General features: G+C 43.0%; 2 protein-coding genes across 3 annotated transcripts in view; one reads left to right on the forward strand and one right to left on the reverse strand.

The window, feature by feature from the left end:
• Positions 1–26066, reverse strand: part of LOC129717968 (muscle-specific protein 20-like) — a 151096-nt gene that overhangs the window by 72801 nt on the left and 52229 nt on the right. The window lies entirely within an intron of this gene.
• LOC129717962 (protein takeout-like) overlaps positions 5039–26066 on the forward strand; it is a 35199-nt gene continuing 14171 nt past the window's right edge. Inside the window, exons 1-4 of one of the 2 annotated variants that reach the window (XM_055668281.1) lie at positions 5039–5603; positions 5663–5755; positions 25504–25640; positions 25721–25868. In XM_055668281.1, coding sequence (XP_055524256.1) covers positions 5516–5603; positions 5663–5755; positions 25504–25640; positions 25721–25868 — 466 coding nt within the window. In that variant the 5' untranslated portion in view covers positions 5039–5515. Of the gene's footprint in view, positions 5604–5662; positions 5756–25503; positions 25655–25720; positions 25869–26066 lie in introns of both variants that reach the window. The other variant, XM_055668272.1, reaches the window with a different exon arrangement.

The following is a 26066-nucleotide window of genomic DNA, read 5'->3' on the forward strand; positions in this document are numbered from 1 at the left end:
TATTGCCTGTACACGTGTTGCAAAGACAGAAACGACGTTGCGTTCTACGCGGAGTGCTTATCGTAGGAAGGAAAGTGGGATCCATCATCCGTTTGAAAGGAGAAGCTCAGAGAAAATAAAGGCTCCGAATTCAAGTGTATGCTGGTTGAATTATCAAAATAAATTAGCTGACATCTTTACGAAGCCATAAGGCTCTGGCGGATTCCAAGAATGATGAATGCATCTTGGACTACACGATTCGGAGGCGGCGATACCGAAGAAACCTGAAAGCTTGAAGCAATTGCTGGAATCCCATCACAGTAGTTATGCTTCTTAGACGTTGAGGCTAGATCTTGTTGGAAGCTTTGGCAAAGCTCAACCTAGATCTGGCCAACGATGGGTCTAACGACGTGACGTTCTCCAGCCCAGGACTGATCATGAACTGGAGGGTAGACGATGGCTACACCAATAGCGACCATCAGCCGGTCTGTTATAGTGTAGACAACAACGAGAGGCGGCAAGCGATGAGTAGGACCAACACTTCGTTCGCCCGCGGGTGGAATACATCGCATTTCGATGCCAAGGTATTTGAAGAGGCAATGAGACGAGAGCGCCCCCCTCGCTTCGCTCGACGCCTGACCCACTAGTTGCTATGCTATCTCGGGCGTACGACGCCACCATGCCAAGGACTCGCCAACCTAGGAATGGGAAGCCATCGGTCTACTGGTGGACTGACGAGATAGCGGACCTTCGCAGTGCGTGCCTCCGTGCGAGACGGAGGATGCAGCGTGCGCAAACAGACGAACAGAGGATAGAGCGCCGCGCAGCATTCAGTTCTGCCAGATCGACGCTGAAGAGTGCGATTAAGGCCAGCAAGAGGGCCTGTTTCGATAGGCTATGCGCGAGTGCCAATACGAATCCGTGGGGTGACGCCTACAGGATCGTAATGCTAATGGCCTAGACCAAAGGTTCGCTGGCGCCTGCAGAGCGATCACCAGCGATGCTAGAGCGAATCATCGAAGGGACTCTTTCCGCGCCACGAGCCAAGTCCTTGGGCTCCGGCGGTCGAGTCTCATGGTCGACGTTCCAGTATCTCAGACACAGACCAGGGATGGTCGGCCAACCTGCCAAGGTGAGCAAGGCACCGGGACCGGATGGCATCCCTAACCTGGCAATCAGGCTGGCGATAAAAACGCCCCCCGGGCTGTTTCGAGTAGTCATGCAGAAGTGCCTGGATGACTGCCTCTTTCCGGATAGGTGGAAGCGGCAGAAATTGGTCCTACTGCCGAAGGCTGGGCAACCACCAAGTGACCCATCGGCGTATAGGCCTATCTGCCTGCTAGACACGGCGGGCAAGGTATTTGAGAGGATTATCCTCAACAGACTAGTGAGGTACACAGAGGGTGTAAACGGTCTGGCAAGCAACCAGTTCGGCTTCCGGAAGAGCAGGTCCACGCTGGATGCTATCGCCTCCGTCACCAAGACGGCGGAGATAGCACTCCAACGCAAGAGAAGGGAAATACGCTATTGCGCAATCGTCACGCTTGACGTAATGAATGCCTTCAATACTGCCAGTTGGGACTCCATAGCGCTCGCGCTCGGGAGCATCCATGTACCGGTATCGCTGTACAAGATTCTGGAAAACTACTTCCTTCCAATTTCCTGTAGGGGTTGTAATCGTCGGCTTTGCAGACGACCTAACGCTAGAGGTTTACGGCGAATCGATCGAAGAGGTCGAGTTGACGGCTGCGCACTGCATACGCAAGGTCGAGGATTGGATGCGCTCCAGGAAACTGGAGCTCGCGCACCATAAGATGGAGGACACGGTTGTTAACAACCGTAAATCGGAGCAACAGGCGGTGATCAGAGTCGGTGACTGCACCATCACCTCAAAGCGATCGTTGAAGCTCTTGGGGGTTATGGTCGACGACAAGCTCGCGTTAGGGAGCCACGTCGACTATGCCTGTAAGAGGGCCTCATCGGCTATTGCAGCACTATCTCGTACGATGTCCAATAGCTCAGCATTTTATGGCAGCAAGCGAAGACTTCTTGCCAGCGTGGTTTCATCCAAACTTAGGTATGGTGGGCCAGTGTGGTCCAGAGCGTTAGGTACTAACAGTTACCGTGGTAAACTGGAAAGTACCTACAGGCTCATGTGCCTGAGAGTTGCGAGTGCGTATCGTACGGTGTCATACGAAGCAATCTATGTCTTGTCCGGCATGATGCCTATCAGCATCGCCATCAAGGAGGACAGAGAGTGTTTCGACCATAAGGTCATTCTCGATGCTCCGCTGGCAGCGGGAATGGTCCAACTCCGCAAAGGGCAGATTGACGCACCGACTCATACCGGAGATATCCGGCTGGGTCGGGAGACGACATGGTGAAGTGGACTTCCACCTGACACAAATCCTGTCAGGCCATGGTTTTTTCAGGCAATATCTGCACAGGTTTGGACACGCGGGGTCCCCCATGTGTCCCGAGTGCGTGGAGGATGAGGAGACTGCTGAGCATGTTTTTTTCGTATGCCCCTGTTTCGTAAGAGCGAGAAGCGACATGAGGGCCTGGCACTACTCCGGACAATCTAGTCCGGAGGATGTGCGACGACATCTGGAACGCGAATTTGTTCTGGAGCTGCAACGTGTGTGGCGGGTCAACCACCAACACGCCAGTGGTAGCTAATTACCAGTCTCCAGGTAGTTAGCTAGGAGGTTATAAGAGTAAAGAGGGTGCATCACAACTTTTACCTCAGTTGTCTTGCGGCACTTGCCTTTCCTGATCGGTGTCTTCGTTCACCAGTACCTAACTATTTTTTCTAGCGGCACGCGGTGCTTTCAGTAAGTGTAATCAAACCGACAGAGAAGCCAAGTATATTCTCATTGGATCCGTAGTGGATGAAATCCTTGAAGTTGTACGGGAGGTAGAAGACTCTAGAAGAAACCTACGCCAAGAAATCCGTTTCAAGCAAAATTTTTTGTAAGAATGTACTTAGCACGGTTACGAAAGAAGAAAGCAATCTCATCTGGGAGCTTATTTGTAACAACTCGAAACCGAAGAAGCGAAAACAGAAGAAGGAGACTTGGTAGCTCGATTGTTCCCAATGTTACCCGACAGTTTTGGAGTCTGGAGGAGAAGGACACGAAACTAGAGACGGCTGAGCAGCGGCTTTTGGCCACAGAGAATGAAGACAGACCGTGAGGTTGATTCGAGCGAGGACAATAGTGCGGCATTCGTCGAAGATAGAAAAAAGCATCAGAAGAAGTTTCATTCAGCACATCCAGAAGGACTGTTGTTTGAAGAAACCGGAGGAAAATGCAAATACAGCAGTCGGCAAGAATCAGGTCGTGTCCATGGTAAACGGAGAATTGACTTCCGTTGTCTGTCACTGTTATTAATGGTAAAGATCTCCGACCGTAGTCATCAATGCCATTGTCAATTCGTGGCTAGAAAACGATGCCTTGAGAAATTGATTTTGATCGCTCGATTCCAGGATGTTCTAGAACACCTAAATACTTTCGTATTCAGGGAACCAGCGGTCGAACGTTGACCTGTTTCTAAGGTTAAAATGAAACTCGCATGATTGTTGTTATTTGAAGTAGAGTTTGACATTTTTCCATTAACTACCCCAAACAAAAAATACCGAACAAAAAAGAATATCCGAAAATTTGTTGCTGTTACTTTCACAAAAGTTTTCAGACTAACTCGAAGGGTTGTAACGTCTTCAAACCTATCTAATTTCTTACTGTTCTTACTCTATTAATATGACATTAAAACCAGCAAATTGAAATCTACCCTAATCATATACATAATCGCTAAATTTATACTGTATGCAATTTTCCCCTCTCTTTCAACCTAACCTCTTTCTCTGCCTTTATCTTTCAGAGTGCATCTGTTTGCCATCGATCAATACGCTTAAACTGTGAGAGAGCGCACCGGGGATGGAAACAACATTCTCGAAAAATCTCCTCAAAATGGGGTGAGCTTCAATTTTCACATATATTTTGCCATCATCGCAGTAACCGTGGTGGTGGCGTGGATCTGTCATGGCTAAGAATAACCATCCGCCACCGTCGTCGCCGCCACCGCTCCGGAGATTGGCCTTGGCCGATGAGTTACAAAGTGCGCCATGATTGGTAGGTGGACGACAGGCGTGACGTTCCGTTCCGTTCTGTTCTGTTCTGTTCGGTTGACAGCCGAAGGGAAAATATCGCAAAACATACCGTTTAGTTTATTGCATCACACATGCGCTAAGCACCTATATTTTACGGGGTTGCGCGCGCGCTTGATACTATTAACATTGATGATGATGCGCACGGTCATTGATGCGTTGTTTTTTTTCGTTTTTTCTCGGTCAATCTGTAGGGTTTCTGTTTCGCCTGCTAAGAACACGAGTTGAATTGAAGGTTATATATCAGTGCTGCCGGGGTGGAGAACTGTAAACACTGGCTAAGTCAGAGTCTTATATATAATTATGTGTATTTTAGTTTTTCCTCCGCTCAAGCGGGATTTTTGCTAAGCAGGCGCGGGTGGTCAATTTATTGCCACGGTTGTTGTTTGTTTTGAAATGGGAAACGTGTTGCGAACGTTTGCTTTGCTTGGTTACAACAACTTTATTTCTATTGTCCATGGGATTTTATTTTTGTCCCCTGGAAACGGACCTTGACTAGAATATTTGCACATACTCACACTTACAATGTCACACCCGTTACAACATCTAATATCAGCGATACGGATACCGCTTTAATGTGCTTCACAAGAGAATAATTAGTTTTGCTAGAATTGACCTCACTCATGCACTATAGATAAAGTGATAAAATCAACTCTCGGTGAATCTATAATTACTTGCTGCACAATAAAACAAAGCGGATCATATCGGCCGATAATTTGATTAGCAGATTTGCGTTCGATCATTAACAGCTGTGGAATGCGCTTATGAACTTCTCATAGGCGAGAAGCTTTAAAGCTTGATTCTGACATTCACCCATAAAGCGTAGCTTACTTGGACCCAGCGTAGCTGGTGCTTACTGTCTACCCGCACGTCGGTCGGTTATTACCGATATTCGAGTGAGTTCTAAGCTGGCATCTGTTCAGATCGGGTAAAGCCCGTTTTTGCTCGGTTACTAAACATTCGGTTTTATAGCTACTCTCCGCTCGCAGGTGAAGCCTCTAGCCACTAAGGCCCACACTGCAACAGCAGCAGCTGCAGCAGCCGGCCGGCTCTGAGTACTTATTTAATGGCTTGCATCGGACCGAGAACTGGCAGAAAGTTTTTGATTCTCGTGTGACTCGTGCAGTTCTGGTGGCTGTCGTACCTTGAAAACACACTCAAAATAAAAAAAAAAGTAAATAAACAACGGCGAAAGGGTTCTAAGGTCTAACGAACCAACCAAAATCAGGGTCATTACGGACGACGAAACGTGCTTGAAACGCGTGGCGCCGACGGAGAAACGTGACACATCTCAGTGTGAAGCAATAACTGATTCGGTCCAGGTGTGTGATATTGATTTTTTCGATCGCAGCAGTGAACGGAGAGAGCAAAATGATGACTTCGAAAGTTCAACTGATCGTGGTTTTACTGGTCGCGGTGGGGCTGGAAAATTGCAGCCCGATGTCGTTCGACGTGAAACGTATGTTATCCGAGCAGGGCTTAAAAGTGGACAGAATCTAATTGTTGTGTTCTTTATAGCCGAGTTCATCAGAACGTGTCGCTTTTCGGACCCGGACTTTGTTGGATGCTCAACGAATTCCGTTCAGGGATTGTTTGACAAGTTGGTTACCGGTAAGTTGGGTCCAATATTAAGAAACTCATTAACGTCTAGAGTAGAAGATGTATCCAATCGATTCTGCTGCCACCATCGTTCAATTGTTTAATTTTTGACGTAGGACTACGTCTAACCGCACTATATCGAGATACATTCTGAGGAAACTAAAAACCAAGATGTAACGTCGGAATGAAAGATTTTAAATGGTAATACTGATGTAACCACATGATGAATCACAATAATCAATATGTCGTTGGATTGATAAAACGATGGACAATTTTGTGATTCTTCATATATCATTGTTACTTAATTTTTAAACAATGAAAATTGATGAAAAGTTTCAAGGTCGTATTTTCACGAACAATGTACCAATCACATGCGAGCACTCCTGGCACAGACTTCATGAGTGGACACCAACTGCCTGCTATGACAACCTCTATTCAGTGGCAAAAAAAAATTTGACAGAATCTCTCCGTCCCAATAGGTCAACTAACATTTGCTTCTATGAACCTAGACTATTTTGATGTCTTGAAAGTAAAGCTTTTTCGGAAACTTACAAAGTAACAACCTCCTTTATCAGACAATTAAACGATCTGTTGTGAGAATGTTATTAAAACTGATGTCTTGAAAGAAAACATGCTGACACAGGCAACAGTACTGCCCCGGCTATGTATGAGAAGACGGTCGCTCGTCGTCAGTGCAGTAGCACTCGATTGCCATTTGTGTGCAGTCATGCCAAGTGGAAACAATGTAGCTGCTGTCGACGTACTGTGGTGCGTGTTCGCGCACTACACTGTGCGACCGGGGATAAAATAATTTTGTACGCAACAGTATATCACGATGTTGGATATTGCATCCAATATGTGATTACAACTGAACAGATTTTGACCACCAATGCTTTGATCGAACGACGACGGTTGCCAAAGCATGTGATACAATAATTGGCATATCATTGTACATTGTAGGGGTAAACAGGGTGCTTGCTACGAATGTCACATAAGACGATACGCTCGTGGTGCTTGGTGTCTATAATTTGGCCATGTCACCGAGCGGCTCGGAGCGGTGCTTTTACCAAGTCTGGAAAACCCTGTCTATCTGTGTTGCTGTGTGGCTAACGAAAACATGAAACAGAGCGAGGGAAATAATCTGCGTTCACGCGAGATTATATGCACCCGAATACAGTTGGCTCTAAGTTAAAGTTGATCAAGTTTCTCTAAGTTAAAGTTGATCAAGAACAATTTGAGGTCAACGATGAGTAACTTAGATTAACAAACATTGGCATTTTATCAATCGAACGTGAAATCACTGATCCCATTGATTTTGAATCTGCGGTTTCTGATTTTGCCAACCAAACGGCTCGAAAAGTGAGTATCTAAATATCTAATTATTGACTTTGCGGACAACGGAATAAATATGTAGAAAAATCTAAGTTTTTTGTTTGTCTCAATTCCTTCTATGGAAGAAAAAACTGCCCAGTCATTTTCATTGGGGGCCCACATTTTTGTTACCACACCAGGCCCACCAAACCATAGCTACGCCACTGTTCGACACTATGCTGCTTTGATCAATATATATGGCCTCAACATGATTTAAATGTGGTATCGTACTATTTGAACGTTCCCGGTATCGCTCGTGATTAAATTGTTCGAAATTAAGAGTCATTTCTTATATTTCGCTATTTCTGAAGCAATCAAATTTCATATTTTATACTTTAATTATAACATCAATATTTTAGAACCCAAAGAGTGAATATACCTTTTTGGATTTGAGCATTCATGTAAATCTATTTTTACAAATAATAAGTTTGAATGAGAAAGGCTGAGTCTGACCGCTAGGTGGATTAATTTAGGTTTTTTTTCTTCATCCAAAGGGGTGCAGAAAATGTTGAAACGGACAAGTGTAATACTATTGAAACGTGAAATTCCAGCTGAGCTTGGATGTCCACAGAGAGGTTTTTTATCTCCACTCCTACAGTGATTAGTTGTAGAATCAAAAGGATTTGAAGAACTCTAGTCACAGACTCGTTCAGGATCTGTATCAATGGTCAATAATCAAGTGCTTCAACAGTTGACCAATAGCAGTACATTAAATTTTCGCTGGGCTCCAGGAACTAGATGAAAAAGTTTAAGAACTAGCCAGATAACGAGTTGGAGTAAATCGAAGGTAGAAATAGGCAACTAGGCGGAATTTTATCACTCTTGTTGTGGTCATTAGTTGCAGACGCCCTAATTCAAAGCCTAACTGAAAATGGTTTGGAAGTTATTGGTTTGACTGGTTTGACGACGAAATGGTATGGAATACTGGTTCACAGTATTCTAGGTGGAAATATATTTGCGATAATCAGGCAGCACTTAAAGTTCTGTTTTTGTCCTTCGCTCCAATACCTTTCCATGAAAAACCGGCTCAATTCGTACTGGGTTTTTGGTCACTATGGAATCGAGAGAAATGAGAAGGCTGACTCACTAGCAAGGGTAATCCACTAACTTTGTTGGTCCAGAACTTTTTTGTGGAGTCTCGCTGACCGCTTTAAAAGCTTAACTCGGTGAATGAGAAAAAGCGACGAATTAAGCAAATTGCGATGTCATAGGCGAATTACGACAATCGAAACGGTTCATAGAGTCAAATCGCGAGAAAAACACAGTAGGTATCATCTCAAGAAGCTAGGCAAACTTGGTGATGATACATGTCGCCATTGCGGCATCCTCGGTATCCTCCATTGCGGAAATCTCGGAACACCTACTATGCGAATTCCGGGTATCTACTATCACAACCCAGAATGCGTAACTTCACTAAGAGACACGAAGATCTTGCCGATATTTGAAGCAAAACTCCTGATGAGATAATGAACTACACCTGGGACATCACTTCACCAAATACTAATGAGCCTTCTCATACTTAGAGTAAGTTGGAGTACACCGTAACTGATTGAAATTGGTTTCAGTGGTTCAATCTATTTATTTATGACTTTAAGACTGAGGAATTTTTGGATTGTAAGATGTATCTTGTCAAGATTTGGAGATTTACGAATTTAAGGGTTTTGATTCTTAAGGTTTAAGGATTTTAGGTACTTGAGGTTCTAAGATCTTTGGTTTTTAAGATATGTAGATATTAGGATTCTAGAATTTAAGATTTCTGAGAATTAATTATTCTAAAACTAGAAGCCTTCAGTCAAATTAATGGATTTCATAATTTCAAGATTTTGGGATACCAATGTTTCGGAATTATAGGAGTTTAGAATTAAGTTTGTACGTTTGTAGGATATCAGAAGTTTAAGAATTTAGGATTTCAGAATTTTTATATTTTGGGGTCTCAGAAGTGAGGAGTTTGGGATTCTAGGATTCAAAGATCTTGAGATTCAGGGATTTTTTATGCAAGATTTCTGAACCTAAAAATTGTGTTATTTTAGGATTCAAGAATAATGATATTTCAGGATTATGGGATTTTTGTAGTAATTTTCTTCTCAAGTAATTTAGTATTAAAAAATTTAGTGGTTGTTATTCAAAAAAAATCCTAGGTACGTTTACGTGTTTTTGGCGTAATGAAATATTTTTGTGCAGCTGGTGGATGGTGGTAAAAACATATACAAGATAGAGTTTAATTAATTTTACATGGAAAGTAAATAACAGGAGGGTTATGTGCAAAGCCACAACCGCAAGGTTGAAGTTTTACAAGAAAGATAACCCTGATGCTTGCGTGTCAGTCATTTTATCTAGTAAATAAACGTTGACTAATCAGATCAATCGTATTTTGCGCTTCAACAAGGATTGACCATTTTCAATAATATAGAAAGCTGCTTGTCATTGTTGGGGCTTGACAATTTTTATATTTTGAGATGAAATTTTTTCGGATGTCGTGCTCATGACTGAAGGAAAAGATTATTCAGTACGTTTTGAGACACGGAGATGAAGTAAAATTTATAACTTTTACAATTCTAAACAATGTGAATTAACTCATTAGAAAATATTAACTCTTCAATCAAGTTTTTATTTCATCCTGGAAAGGACAATTTGTTGTTCATTTTAGTATCGGATGAGATGCCGATGGCGAATAAAGTATTCCTTGTGATAAAGTAAACAATGAAATGCTGATATAACACTCATAACTAGACGGCTCACGTGTTGTCAAAATGAGTCAACTTTTCATTGAATGCATTTACTAGTGCCCGCTATAGTACAGAGACTGCATTTCACTAAAGTGCCTCACTGCATCAGCCGCTATCGATGCTGAGATCCGCTGCAACTAGTTCGCTATCCATAGCCATGCCACAGTTGTGGCCGCTATACGCTGCCATTGGTATCCACTGTCCCTGCATCAGCTGGCCCAGCTGCTATCGTTGCTGGAATCCGCTGCAAATAATTTCTTTTTCGTACAAGAGATTGTGTAGCACCAACTTTAACAAATCTAGTAAATCAAATGTTTAGAACAAATGAGTATCCAACTTCGTTGAAAATTGCTAAAGTCATACCTCTATTCAAGTCTGGTGATTGCACTTCGAAAAGAAGTTTCGGACCAATATCCATCCTGCCAGCTACATCGAAAATTTTTGAAAGAATAATAGAGAAACAAATGAAAATGTATCTGTTTGAAAATGACATCATAAACACAAACCAGTATGGTTTCCTTCAAAGTCAAACACGGTAGCTGCTTCGGCAGATCTTATGAATGTTGTATACACTGCTAGAGACAACGGTTTGAAAATCGCATGTATATTTTTGGACTTAAGTAAAGCTTTCGATTGTATATCCCACTCGATACTGTTACGAAAAATACGAATGTATGGCTTTAGTGAATCTGCGTCAAGTTTGTTAAAGACTTATCTAGAGCAAAGACCGCAGTACACCTTTGTTAACAATTGTTATAGCTCATCTTGTGTCATAAAATCAAGCCTTCCACAAGGTTCAATTTTGGGTCCTTTACTTTTCCTTATTTTTGTTAACGATATGTTGGGTTTGCCCTTAAGAGGTCGCTTGCAATTGTATGCAGATGATGCCTGTCTCATCTGTGAAGCAAAAACGTTCGAAGAGCTTGAAGCGAATATGCAACACGATCTTAACCTACTGTTACATTGGTTGAACTCAAATAGATTGAGATTGAATGTTGAAAAATCCTGCTATATGATAGTAAACAGTACTGCTTAATTAGATATTAGAGTTGACTCAATACCATTGAAAAAGGTAGATACAACGAATTATTTAGGACTGGTTATTGATTCCAGTCTATCGTGGAAAAACCACACCCAACGCAAACGGGGAACATTTTATTACTTCAGGGCAATTTTTTATTACTAATTGTGTCTTATGACTGCGCATTATACACAATTAGTAACAACTAAAAAGTAACAAAAATTATGACGGCCACACGCTCGTATGTGTTTCTGCAGGAGAACATACAGCCAAGCACCGCACTGCATGTGTTAGCAAGACTTCACTCGCTACATTTGTATTGATGCAAAGATCTGGTTTATTTTTGTCCCTTTCATCCATTCATAATCAGAATCTATACCGTCAACCTCAATTGTCTAATTAGAAACACTTTCGTTTCGTCCCCTAGTGTTTACTTGAAATGGAAATATGTAATACTGTCTGACCAGAGTTGCCGAAGTTGCGAATAATGTTCTGGATGGGCACAAGTTTTGTATTTTCAAACAGGTCCAAATAAGTTTTCATGTACCAACGATTATGTGCTGTAGATAGCTTGCAAGAAAGCGAATGTTTTTGTTTTTCTCTAACGCAGTTTACAGATCGTGATGTCATTTTAAGGCGCATTTCAAGTCTTTAAAATCATCAACGTTTGCTCACTCTATGACGGGGAAAATGCTGCTTGGCAGCTCTTGTCATATTTTTTCGCTACTCCGTATGCATACAACGAGCGAACTAATACACGCACACCGGATGAATTGGAGATAGAAGAAACTTGAAAGGCCTCTGCCAGGTTGAACGCCAACACGAGCGATGGGGCGAGATTTCTGCCGAAGGTTAATGAACAGTTTTACTTACGGCTGTTTATTTACCGACGGCAAGAATCTCGCCCGATCGCTCGCGTTGGCATTCAGCCTGGCAGAGGCCTAACATGTGCAATATATGCGACGGTGTGTGTTTTTTTTTTACTTGAGATGGAAAGGGAGCATTTTGCGATAGAAAAAAATTTGCATGTGGTTGAAACGACCATTATTAGATAGTCGTTCTCCCGTAACACGTGCTAAATATATGACAGTATGTGTTGTTACTCGACTGGGGAAGAATTTTATTGCCTTTTAAGTAATAGGTTTGTTACCCAAAAGGCAATTTTGCGCTATTGCTTCTTAAGTAATAAGGAAAAGTTTTGCGTGCATGTAGATCATGTTATTAAGTAAATAACACCTTACGTATTTGCTATTAAAAAAGCAAGACCATTCATCACCGAAGATACTGGTTGGAAACTGTACAATTCATTCATATTACCTCATCTTACGTTCATGAGCTGCCTATGGGGATGTGCCGCCGAAGTTCATTTAAAACCTCTAAAAGTACTGCAGAACAGAGTTGTCAAAACTATTTGCAATTTACCACTGCGCTTTCCTTCAATCGAGCTGTATGATGAAAAACATTATCTGTTGATTCACTATGCACTTACAATATGCTACTGCATATCCATAAAATACGCCATAATTTAATAAAATCAAATGTAAGATTAGTTCAAGTATCAGCAATTCATGCACACAATACTAGGGGACATGATGCTATGTATGTGAGTGGTCCAAGAACTACATACGGTTATAAAAACATTTTCTATAGAGGTATCATAATGTACAACACCTTACCACTAGAAATGAAGCATTTAAATGTAAGATTGTTCAAAAGAAGATTACGACAACACTTGTACAATTAGTTTTAAAAATTTTGTAACAGCCAACTGATAATTTTGTTTCTCTTCAAAGGTAGCGGATAACAGTTTGTTACAAACTTTTAGCTACAAATACAATAAATAAAGCAAAAAAAAAAAATAGTGCACTATCGATTGCTACGTCACAGCTGTGACCGCTTTCCGCCATCACTGGAATCCACTGCACTGCTAGTGCTGCTGCTAAGGGAGGACGACTGCTATTGTCGCTGTCTAGACCTATTATGAGCGGCTTCGGCTAAAACAGGCTCTTATATAGGCCAAATAGCATGTTTTCAATTGCAAGGTATATGATTCTGTCGACCGTGCTTGGGAAGTAATCATATAACGACCAATCAGAGGTCGAATTTTTCGTTTTGACAAGGCTTGACTATTTTCAATAGTACAATAGTGTGAATAATAAAATTACAATTATCGACTTTTGGGAAGAATCTTAAAAGATTTTCCAATCTATTGCTGCAAGAAAGAAGGAAATCCATCGAATACTAACCGATTTATTAGCATTTGAAATTGGACATATTTTCCACTTTTTTCGGTTTTAGGTTTTCATTTCACATCCCTATGTAGCCGAACTTCCCGAGAGAAGTATTCTACTTCAAAAAAATTTACGTTCTAGAGCGTGGCCTTCCGGCAGTTAACCGGAACATTCGCTATAGCGGACGAAAACATGCGTGTAGGCATGGTTTTAAGTTATTTGTTCGTTTTATCTATCAATTCCTCCTCGGTTTTTGTGACAAAATTGTTGGAATAAATCTTACGCTTCAGGTTTGCCCAGAAATTCTCGATGAGGTGCAACTTTGGGACATTGGGCGGGTTCACCAACTTGGGTACCACACCGATATTCAGCCCCTCCATCTCCTCCAACGATCGGTTCGAGTAGTGGGCCGACATCAGATCTGGCCAGAACACCACTTCTTCGCCCATATGGTATTTCTTGATAAACGACGCAACTTCCGGCTAGTCCGTAGCGAAAGAAGAGCAGCTTTGACCCCTCTCGCTGATTGTTAGCCACAGAAGCTCCTTCTTGGGGAACTTGGTCGGTGAAATAAACTTTACCTCGGGGTGCTCACTTCCTTCGTGGGGGAAGCAAAATACTGTAGTAGTACTGTAAGTACTGCCAGTCGTTGCCATTCAGGGTGGAGAGGTCTGCAGCTCCGGGACTAGTGGATGGGACTGCCGCTACCTGACATGTAATGGGCGTATCCGGCTTCCACAAAGTGCCCCATGATAAGCATATCCTCAAACCCTCCGATTAAGCCACACAACGTATTGCGAAGATAATTTATTCCCAGACTGTCCACTTCACCGATAAAGTGCTGCTAGTGGTGGGTGTTGGAACTTTATATTACTATGGCTAAAACGTGTGCAAAGTGTTCCGATGCTATTCCGGGCATTGATTTTGTTACCTGTCGTGGTTATTGCGGAGCGACATTCCACAAGAACCTCTTCTGGATGTGTGACAATTGTGCCAAGTTGTTCGAGAATTCTCATTTTCGCATGCTGTCATCCAATGCTAGTCCACTGCCACAGCTGAACTCGCTAACCAACGCGATTACTGAACTACGTGGTGAAATCAAACAACTACATACCAAACCGACTGCCCCATTTTCACCGTCACTACGCAATCGTTGGCCTGCAGTAGATCAACATAGGGCTTTCAAGCGACCCCGTTAATCAGATGCGGCCCCACGATCCACGGACAACTGCACTGTTAGTAGTAAGCGGACCCTGAACAGCTTTGTTGTAGCACCCGCTACCAATAATATCGAAGATAAATTCTGGCTGTATATATCTAGGATTCGGCCTGATTTCGCTTCGGAATCTATGTTAACTATAGCGAAGGCCTATCTCGAGACTAACGACGACCCTGTCGTTGTCAAACTCGTCCCGAAGGACAAGGACATTAGCACCCTTACGCTCGTGTCCTTTGAAATTGGAGTTGATCCTTCCCTAAAGGCCAAGGCACTAGACCCAGAAACATGGCCGGAGGGTACTCTCTTTCGCGAATTCGAGGATTTTAAAGCACCAAAATTTCGCGCACCGCTGAAAACCAAAAAAACAACGACACCGCTCTTGCTATCCCAAGTTTCGTCTCCAGCAACGCCCATGACGGATCTGTGCTAAACTCGGAACACTCCCTCACAACCGCTCTACCGAATGAGACAACAACAGATTACTCCGAAGGAACCACTGAATTCACCTATCCAACCCGCAGATGCCACAGGAACCGATCCACCGATGGATATACCGGGATGCACGCAACAAGGTTCAATGGAAGTCCCCTCTGACTCTGTTTCGGTTCTACCATCTCCAAGAATTGACAATCTCTCCGTTTTTCATCAAAGTTCCTGCCAACAGAGCCGTCCAGGTACCGAACTCAGAGGAATATAGGGGATCTTCCAGTCTGTTACCTCTGGCAAGTATTTGACACAAGCGTGTTTCGATTGCTTTTTGCTTTCCGATGTTATTTTAAATTACGGCGCTGAAACCGAGCCCTCTAATCTTGGAATGCAGCTGCAACTGGGACGCACTGTGTAAAGCAACATGGAAGCCCCCGGTTCCTCTGCCCCAGTCGCGCCTATTGCAGCCAGCGCTCATCACAGTCGTCTCGGTCCTGACGGCAGACGTGGATTGGGGGTCTTCCAACCGACTTCAGCAGGCGAGTTTAACTTTGATTCATCCCACTCGATGCCTGATACCGCTTCGCATTCTAGCTGCACTCCCAGCACTTCGAGCTGCACATCAACAATACGATCAACAAGCTGCCGGCTCTCTACCCGCCACCAGGAGGTCAACGTGTACTACCAGAACATCGGCGGTATGAACAGCGTTGTCGATGATTTCCGCGTTGCTGTCTCGGATCTTTGCTATGATATCATAGTTCTTACGGAGACTTGGCTGGATTCGCGCACACTTTCTCGTCAGGTGTTCGGAAATAACTACGAGGTTTTCCGTTGTGATAGGAACGCCGAAAATAGTTGTAAATCTACTGGTGGGGGCGTTCTCGTGGCTGTCAATTCTAAATTTCTAGCTAGAACATTAGAGGATGACGCCTCTTTGAGCCTGGAACAGGTTTGGACAGCGATCAAATTGGGCGATCGTAAGCTATTTCTCTGCGCTTTATACATACCTCCGGATCGAGTCCACGAGCGTGAATTGATTGTTGCCCATTGCCGTTCAGTCTTCTCAGTACTGGAAACCGCAAAAGCAACAGACGAAGTTATGGTGTTCGGCGATTTTAATCTTCCTCGGATTTCATGGAGAGAATATCGAGACGGGTTTTTCTTTCCGGACCTCGATCACTCGAGTATCCATCCAAACGCTGCTTTACTTTTGGATTGTTATAGCTCAGCCACACTCACCCAAATCAACCATATTACTAACCAGAACAACCGCATCTTAGACCTCTGCTTTGTGAGCGCCCAGGATACGGCCCCATATTTGTGCGAAGCCCCGGCTCCATTAGTAAAAATAGTCCCCCACCACCCACCTTTATTAGTAACCATTAATGCCGATCTGAAACGTGATCTTGACACTGCATCCGCTACCGTATTTTACGACTTCCGCAATGCCGACCACCAGAGTATCGCCGAGTTTTTCTCCGAGCTCGACTGGAACTCTATTCTAGACTCCGTCAATGCCGAAAACGCCGCTCAAACTCTCTCCAACGTATTGGCCTATGCCATCGACCGATACGTTCCAAAAAAGATCCAACATCCTGCGCCCCGACAGCCGTGGCTAACGAGAGAACTTCGACAGCTGAAATCTGAGAAGAGAGCTGCCTTGAAGAAATTCACTAAGCACCGTTCACTGTCCCTAAAACGCCATTATGTGAGAATCAACCACACATACAAAAGTTTTGCGAAACGATGCTTTCTTCGTTATCAACAAGATGTAAAGAGGAAGCTCAAGTCTCATCCCAAGCAGTTTTGGAAGTTCGTCAATCAACAGCGACATGAAGGAGGAATACCATCCTCTATGACATTTAACGGTAAGGAGGCAACCACCTCGCTAGACATCTGTCAGCTTTTCTCAAAGAAATTCGCCAGTGTGTTCACTGATGAGACACTAAGCGATCATCACGTTGAACGTGCCGCCAGTAATACCCCACGATCCGGTCAAGCTTTGAGCACCATTCATTTAGACGCGAAAATGATTTCCAGAGCCTGCAGCAAACTTAAATCAGCCCTAAACCCGGGTCCCGACGGGATTCCGTCGAAGTTTCTGAAAACGCAGATTGCTAACCTGATTTCTCCGCTTCAGCATGTCTTCCAGCTATCTGTCACTTCCGGTATTTTCCCGTCCTGCTGGAAATTGGCTTACATGTTTCCAGTACACAAGAAGGGAAACAAACACGATGTGAGCAATTATCGTGGCATCACCTCACTCTGTGCTGTCGTAAAACTGTTCGAACTTGTCATCATGGAGCCTTTGCTCGCTCACTGTAAAGCTTTCATAAGCACTGATCAACATGGATTCACAGCCGGTCGCTCCACCGCTACTAATTTGCTTTGTCTCACTTCGTACATCAGTGACAGTATGGTGAAACGTGCTCAGACGAATGTTATTTACACTGACTTGACAGCTGCCTTCGATAAACTGAACCATCGCATAGCCGTCGCAAAACTTGACAATCTTGGAATCGATGGGAATCTGTTACTATGGTTCCAATCGTACCTTACCGGTCGCCGTCTAACCGTTGCTATTGGGGATTGCCAATCCTCTTATTTTGACGCTACGTCTGGAATACCGCAGGGCAGTCACCTAGGACCACTTATCTTCCTGCTCTATTTTAATGACGTGAACCTAGTTATTAAAGGACCACGGTTGTCTTACGCGGATGATCTCAAACTCTATCTTGAAGTTCACACAATTGAAGACTGCCACTTCCTTCAACGTCAGCTAGATATTTTTGCCGATTGGTGCCATCAGAACCGTATGGACGTTAATCCATCTAAATGCTCGATTATATCATTTTCGAGGAAAAAACAGACCTTACATTACAAATACGCTTTGCTAGGAACTGAAATCGAGCGCGTAAACCAAGTTGAAGACTTGGGGGTTATTATGGATTCCCAGCTAACATTCAAGCCTCACATTTCGTTTACCATCGACAAAGCCTCTAGAGTTCTGGGATTCATCTTCAGGACCGCTAAGGAATTTACAGATATTTACTGCCTCAAATCGTTGTATTGCGCAATATCTCGCTCTATATTAGAGTACTGCTCGGTTGTCTGGACCCCTCATTACAACAATGGCGCGGAAAGAATAGAATCAGTTCAACGGCGCTTTTTGAGATTTGCTCTTCGTAAACTGGCATGGACGGATCGTTTCCGCCTACCAAGCTATGAAAGTCGCTGCTTACTAATACGTTTGGAGCCTTTGTCTGTCCGTAGAGACACGGCCAGGGCGTTGTTTACCACAGACCTTTTGCAAGGCCGCATAGACTGCCCCGCTCTTTTGGAACAAGTGAATATAAACGTGCAATCTCGTGCTCTGCGAAACAACTCGATGCTGCGATTACCTGCTCAACGAACTAACTACAGCATTTTTGGCGCAATAGTTGGTCTCCAAAGATTATTTAATAGAGTATCCGCTCTATTCGACTTCAATTTATCTCGAACGCTTCTTCGTCGGCGACATCGTTTATATTTTTCAAGATCTGACTAGTTGTAATGTCATATTGTTGCGTTCCCGTTTCGTTATATCTATTGACTCTCTAAAGATATTTTTTTCATTGTTAGCTTTAAGTTACACCATTGGGGCACTTGCTCGCCTGTTGGTGTATAGACCAAATAAATAAATAAATAAATAAATAAATGATGTCCGTTTTTGACGCAACGGGGTACTGTTCTTTGAACGCGCACACTTCTCAACGGAGTACTCACCATCACCGTTACAGTGCGACTGATAGAGCTGTCAATTTTTTTCTGCCAACATGGGTTACTTTGATTGATGTTGCAACGCTAGTTTCGTTAGTACGCGTGAGAGTAAACCTAGAGATACTCAGAAAGAGAGATAAGCGATGTAAAAAACCGCTAATTTGGCAACTAGGTTTCACATGTCAGAGTTGCCAGATCTCTTCTCAAAGCGTGATGTTGACTAACTTTTTCATTCGACTCGTATAACTGTGGTGACGGTTTAAGTCCTTTGGAATAATAAAGTGCATCCCAAAACTCGCGAATGTTTATGTTTAATTTTATATACTTTTACCATAATTGATCATTATCTTGTTTGTGAACCACCAGTTGAAGATCACTGTGATAAAGCAATTTTGGAGCATTCTCAATCCATTGTTTGGCAATAGAGCACGAAAAACAAGTGAAAATAAATATATCCTTGATTGTACCTGACTGCAATACCTCTCAATGTGTTATCTTTATTGTTCGTTTGGCTCACATTTTGACATGTTCGTTCTCTCCGCATATCTGAGTATTGCTAGGTAAGCCCATGAAAAATCGGCAATTGTTGTCCATTTCTTTACCGCAAACCTTGTATGTTTTCCATATTTGCGATAGGTGATAAGCGCTGTGTGGAGCAGTAACGGGGAATCACTTTATTGTGCGCATGTTTTAAAATATTTGAGAATATCGTCTATGAACATCTTATGTTCCGTGTAAAAAAATTACATATCCACTTTACAACATGGATTTTACAACCAACTTACTGGAGTTTACTTCGTTGTAATTGCGATCCAAAAATCTATTTGCTGACAGAATCTATCAATCAGCATTTCAAAATGCACTGTTACCAGTTTCAATCGCAAAAAACAGCCTCTGGTTTACGATTACTGCATGGAGTATGCGTTTTTAGGGTGCAGCGACATGTAACTGATCTTGGCGTGAGTTTGTAGACCCCTTTGATGTTCAGACAACATTATATGACAAAGCGAATCGACAGCTAGAAGTTATTTTCAGAATTGGACGAGAATTCATTGACCCCGGTATTCCGCGTACTTTTTACTGTTCTCTAGTACGTTCTTTCCCTAAAACTAACGGTGTAGTTTAGAAACCAGTCAGTTCAGGACAAACCGTTTGGAGCGAATACAGAAAAGTTTTCTTCGCAAAATTTGCCTTATGCTACCATAGAGAAACCCTGATGCTCACCCGCCCTAAGAAGAACTGTGTCTACTATTTGGTTTAGCGCCGCTCGAACAACGTCGCATGGATATCCTAGCAAACATCGCCCATTTTTGGGTGTTTATGACTGTCTCTTCTTCAACTCACTGCCCACTTCGACCACAACGGAACAATCAGCTGTTGCGGGTTAGGTCACATCGCACCAACTACGGACTGCATGAGCCAATTTGTCAGATATATTTCATGAGTCGATATAAGTTAAAATTCGATATAAAGTACATTTCAAAAATTGAAATGTAACGAATATCGAAGTTCGCCTGTATTTGCAATCCAAAAAAGTCTGTTTTTTTACGCGGGCTCATACAAAGTTGGGACACATCCCCCGCTTGAAAAAGACCTTAGTGCATCCTTCAGACGTGTAACCTCCTGGAAACTGGCAGCTAGCTAACACTGGCGTGTTGCCGGTTGACTCGCCACACAGCTCCAGGACAATCTGAAAGGTGGTTGTGCTGGTTGCGCTCCAGATGCCCGGGTCATCGCACATCCTCCGAACTAGGCTGTCCAGAGTAGTGCCTGGTTCGTTCACTGTCACCAGGTCACATGTCGCTCTTCGCACGTACAAAACGAGGGCATACAAAAAAGACGTGCTTAGCAGTCTCTTCCACATTTACAAACTCGGGACACATGAGGGACCCTGCATGTCCGAAACCTGTGCGGGTATTGCCTAAAGCAACCATGACCTGACAGGATCTTTGTCAAGTAAAAGTTCACTTCTCCATGGTGCCTTCCGACCTTCCCGAATAGGTCCGAAATAAGTCGGCACGTCCATGTACCCTTCGTGGAATTGGACTATTACCGCTGTCAATGGGACATCGAGAATAACCCTCTGGTACTGTCGTTATGATGAAAAAAAAAATGCTTTTTACAATCAACTATGACTTAGAAACTAAGGGAATAAGCGTCCGTATGGCGGTACCTTAACAGTGTATAACGTGCCATAGTCTACGATATTATCGAAGCTTTAGACCAGTGGTTAATAACCACAGTCTGGAGAGAAGATTTTGTATGGAAAAGCCTGAGAATAAACCCATACTTGAAGTCCATTTTGCCAACGAATGGCTTGGTTCTACTAAGATTCGAACCTATCACCTTTCGCTAGTCAAAGCGGACTCTGTAACTTTACGGCTACGAAGCTCGACACTCTGCTAGCGATACTGATAAGCATCATGCTGGACAAGACACAGATTGCATCACATGATTCTGTAAGTACTTTCCAGTTTACCACGGTAGCTATTGATGCTTAGAGCTCTGGACCATACTAAGACCTAAGACCTAAGTATGACAAGTAAGCAAGAAATTATTGTTTACTTACATAAGACGCTGAGTTATTAGACATCATACTAGATAGTGCTGCAATAGCCGAAGAGGCCCTCCTTCAGGCATAGTCGACGTGGCTCCCAAAAGTGAGCTCGATGTCGACTGTAACCCCCAAAAGCTTCTGAGATCGCTTTGAGGTAATGGTGCAGTCTCCGACTTTGACCAAATCCGTGACCTCCGTCTTATGATGCGATAGCTCCAGTTTCCTGGCGTGCATCTAGTATTCGACTTCGCGTATACAGTGCGCGGCTTTCAACTTGACCTCTACGATCGACTCCCCGTAGACCTCTAGCGTTATGTCGTCTGCAAAGCCGGCGATCACAACTTCTGAAGGGAACTTGAGTTTCAACACACCATCATACATGGCATAACACAACACCGGGCCCAGGTTACAACTTTGCGAAACTCCTGCGGTGATTTGAAAGCACTTCTGACCCTCCTTCATGTTGTAAACTAGTACTCAATTCTGGAAGTAGTTGGCCAGCACCTTGAACAGCTACACTGGTACGTGGATGCTCCTGAGCGCAAGCGCTATGTATGGTGATTGTGCAACAGCGAATCTTACGCTGGAGTACTACTTTCGCCGTTTTGGTGACGGAAATGATAGCCGGAAACCGAACGGGTTACTTCCCACTTGCCATAGACTGTTTACACCCTCCGTGTACTTCACCAGTATTGAAGATAATTCTCGCGAGCACCTATACTTCCACTTCCACTTATTCGGCAAATCAGCCTGCACAAGCTCACTACTTTTGTGGTGACCTTCTCACCATCTACTAGGTCCTGCTTCACACTCCTCCAGAGTATCGAAGCCACCTATGGCCACCTGTAGCCACCTGTAGATTCAAGTCCTGGCACGCCACCGACAACCGCTCGAAGAGCTCTTTCAGCTCGAACATATGCCGCTGGACGTTTTCGCCAGTATATCGTTTGTCGGTTATTCGGTGAGCTTCATGATTCCGAGTTGCTCCATTTTTGGAGTGCTGAGAAAAATATTCTTCTCTTGAGTTGAAGGAAGAAATGACTCCAACTGTTGATCAGTTGCGATGATAACTGTGTTAGTCCTATGATCTCTTGAGTGGAGATCTTTTCTTTAATGTTCTATATTCTTGGTTTTGTATTTTTTTTTAATATTTCACCTAACATATTTTGCTTTTTTCTCTCAGGAAGTTCGGCTACATAGGGATGTGAAATGAAAATCTAAAACCGAATAAAGTGAAAAATATGTCCAATTTCAAATGCTAATAAATCGGTTAGTATTCGATGGATTTCCTTCGTTCATGCAGCAATAGATTGGTAAATCTTTTAAGATTCTTATCAAAAGAAGAGATTTGTAATTGTATTTCACACTATTGTACTATTGAAAATAGTCAAGCCTTATCAAAACAAAAAATTCGACCTCTGATTGGTAGTTATATGATTGCTTCCCAAGCACGGTCGACAGAATCATATACCTTGTAATTGAAAACATGCTATTTGGCCTATATAAGAGCTTGTTTCAGCCGAAGCCGCCCATAACAGTTTTAGACAGCAACAACAGCAGTCGTCCTTCCTTAGCAGCAGCACTAGCCCTGTGGTTGGTCACCACGTCTCAGGAGCAGCGCGGTTCTTCTCAGCGTGTGTCGCCAGACTGCCATTATTCCCCCCGTGTTGGGGCAGCATGAAGATTGGGATCAGGAAATCCAATTTTGAAAATCAAAAAGCCTTTTTCAAGGTAAATAAACAAGTCATTGAAAGTTAATAATTTTTGACAACGCAAGCAAGCATTCTGTGTTGGATCCTAGCAATTTAAATCTGTCTCAACGTCTAATTTACTGAATGTGAAATAGCTTCCACAGTGCATGTTGTGCGTGTATCTCAATTCCCGCACTGTTAGGGCAGCTCAAAGGTTGCTATCAGCAACTGATTTTGAACCGCAAAATGCCTTTTTCAAGGCAAATAAACAAGTAATTGAAGGTTAATGATTTTCTGGCATCAACACAAGCAGACATTCTGTGCGGGATGCAATCAAATTCTGTTGTAGTTGTCTAATTTTTACTTTATTGAGTTAACCCCCCACTGTAGGGGCAGCGCAAAGGCTGTGATAAGCATAACCGACTTTGAATAACAAACTGCCCTGTTAGAACGCGTTCACAAAGACAGTTAGGCCTCTGCCATGGTGAACGCGAACGCGAGCGATGGGGCGAGAAGCTTGCCGTAGGTAAATAAACAACTCTCTTTACGGCTGTTCGGCATACTGGATTTTAGCAATCAAAACTTCTGCTGGCTGTCAGATTTTCAGTGTGAAAACAGCCTTCAACTTTGTTGTCAGAGTGCCTGACTACGATTTGGTAATGTTGTTTGAGTTAAATGTTTACAAAATTTTACAATATTCCACTTTCTCCCATTTAATAAAACAGGTAATACGATGCCTTCGTCATACGCAAGTTCACCATAACTCCCGCTATCGGCGTAACACAGAGATGCAATCAGCGTCATATCCGATTTTAAAATCAACAACAAACTGCAATTTTTAGGACAACCCAACAAATGAATTGAAGATTTAATATTTTCTCGTTCTGAGCTTTAACCAAAAGTTAATTATCTTAATTTGAATTTACATGTACATATACTCTGACTGTTGAAACTTGTTCGCGCCGCAAAGAGTTTGTTCTTTTCCTGTTCAGTGAGATCGTATTTATATGTGCAAACTGAAATTGAGTAGTACTCCGACTTCATTTTCACAGAATTTTCAATACTGCTAGGAAAAATGACTGACACGCAAGCAGCCGGGCTATCTTTCTTGTAAAAGTATTCTACTTCAACCTCGCGGTCGTGGCTTTGCATACTTTGCATTTCTGTGATTTTTTTAAAATATATTTGTTTCTTTCTTCATGTTTCCTATTTTACAAATTCATTATCAAAAAGCTTTTTATTTTGAATACTTTTTTCACTTTTATTATTGTCTGTGTTTAATTGTCCATTGTCATTTTTTCGATCAGAGAAATACTTTGTACTCATAGGGAGAATAGTTTACCCGAGGCGCGTTTCTTCTTTTAACGGTTTTTAGTTCTAAAACAGTTTTTTCAGCATCAAAGGAAATTACGGAACCTGTACTCTTTGGTTTTTATATCCGATTAAAAACTTTTTCCATTGGAATTTCAAAGTTGCATTCATCCAGGAAGAAAACAGGCATAATATTTATGAAGATGCAATGGAAAATTTACTATTCTACATAAAAATCGCACTAGGGTTAAATAGGAGCAGTATTTATTGTTTGATAAACCGATTTGATTATAACCAACTGGATTCCACAATGTCAACTAGTTTCAATCCAGTCGCGTAGATCCCAACAAAACCTTCATGCTTTAGAAACCCGATACCTACAATTAAATCCGGCCTACTTTGATTACGACACTGCTTATCGATTGTCAAAGGCTTTATTTTTAATTGCAGACTGCACAAGGGGTAAAACCCGTTCTGCTGAGTTGAAGTTTCCCACCGGAAGGTCTAGTTCAAATTTTCCCACGTGCTTCCCAACGGCTTAGTATGACTTTCAATTCCTTCCCGGGTCAAAGCGCAGTGTCATCCACCTGTCCCGATGATGTATTACTGTAAGGGAGGGAAAATTAATCACCTATCATTTATCGCAACGACTTGCACAAATCGAACTAAAGTAAGTAATTGCGGAAATTGCAAAAGTGTGTAACATTGAACGTGAAAAGTCCAATTCTGCTGCGATCACGGAGCGCTCGCTTGCTGTCCTCAATTCCGCGATAATTTATATCTGATCATCGCAAGCCAGCTCAAACACTGCTGCTAACATATTGCATAAATCGGTATATCGAATAGCAACGGGGTTGTAACACGATACTTGTACCATAAATTGGCCACTAGTGTTGCATCTTCATCAAGGTAAACTTTTTGCATAATTTTTCCCTCTCCACCATCACCCCTGCCTAAAAAGAGTCGGATTTCCGCAAAATCTCACTAGCTGGTGGCATGGTTTAGTGCTCGGTTCGAGCGGTTTATTTTGTTTTATATACGTGCGAAACAAAACTGCAAAACTGCATGCACTCGCACATAACCTCAATAACCGACGGATCACGTTAGCCGGCCGTTTGGTGCTGTAATTGAAGATACGTACAAGCAGGCGGCGACGGTGAAGTGGTGGGTAACCAGTTTCCCAGCCGGTTGCTGATCGGTCGGTCGGAGTGACAATGACACTTGCGAGTTCTCGTGACCATAACTACCCTTTAAACTTGTTCAACAACGGACTTTGGTTTGGCACACTTAGCCCTATAAGTTATTGGTCGGTTGGTGGCTGCAGATCGGTTTTGGTCACTGGGCACACAGAAGAATGTGACATTAATCTACTAGCTTCTAGTTCTATGCTCGACTAATCTAGAATGGTTTGATTAAAAAACTGTGACCTGAATACATTCTTGCAGGAATCGAAGGACTGGAGCACGTGGGAACGATCGATCCGATGAAGATCAACAAAATCCGCATCCTGCAGGGCGACGGCCCGGTCAGTGTGAACGCATCGCTCTCGAGGGTTATTGTAACCGGCTTCGCCAATACGAAAGTAGTTCGAAACGTGTATGTTACTTTAGGGCCCGACAGTGATTTGCTTTTCATGTTCCGAGATGCTTTCTATATCTTCAGATTTCCACCCATAGAGTCGACAGCAAGGACTTCAGCTGGGACACGCACATTGCGCTGCCGAAGATGCGCATCGAGGGGAACTACCACATGCAGGGACGGATTCTGGTGATACCGCTGAACGGCCACGGCAAATGTTGGTTCGAACCAAGTAAGTAGAAGAGATACCCTTTCTAGTAACGCAAATTGTTGCGTTTGACATTCGACGACGACGACATTTGTCTTGCTTGCAAAAAGTTCAATAGATTGCGCCGAGTACGTTTGCGCACCAGGAGCGCAAGCCACGCAGAAGGCGTGAGCTTTTGTTTGGTTTATTTGCGCTCTGAAACTGTTTTCTTCAACGCCGTGA

Source organism: Wyeomyia smithii, chromosome 1, assembly GCF_029784165.1.
Source record: "Wyeomyia smithii strain HCP4-BCI-WySm-NY-G18 chromosome 1, ASM2978416v1, whole genome shotgun sequence".
NCBI classification, from domain to species: Eukaryota; Metazoa; Arthropoda; class Insecta; order Diptera; family Culicidae; genus Wyeomyia; species Wyeomyia smithii.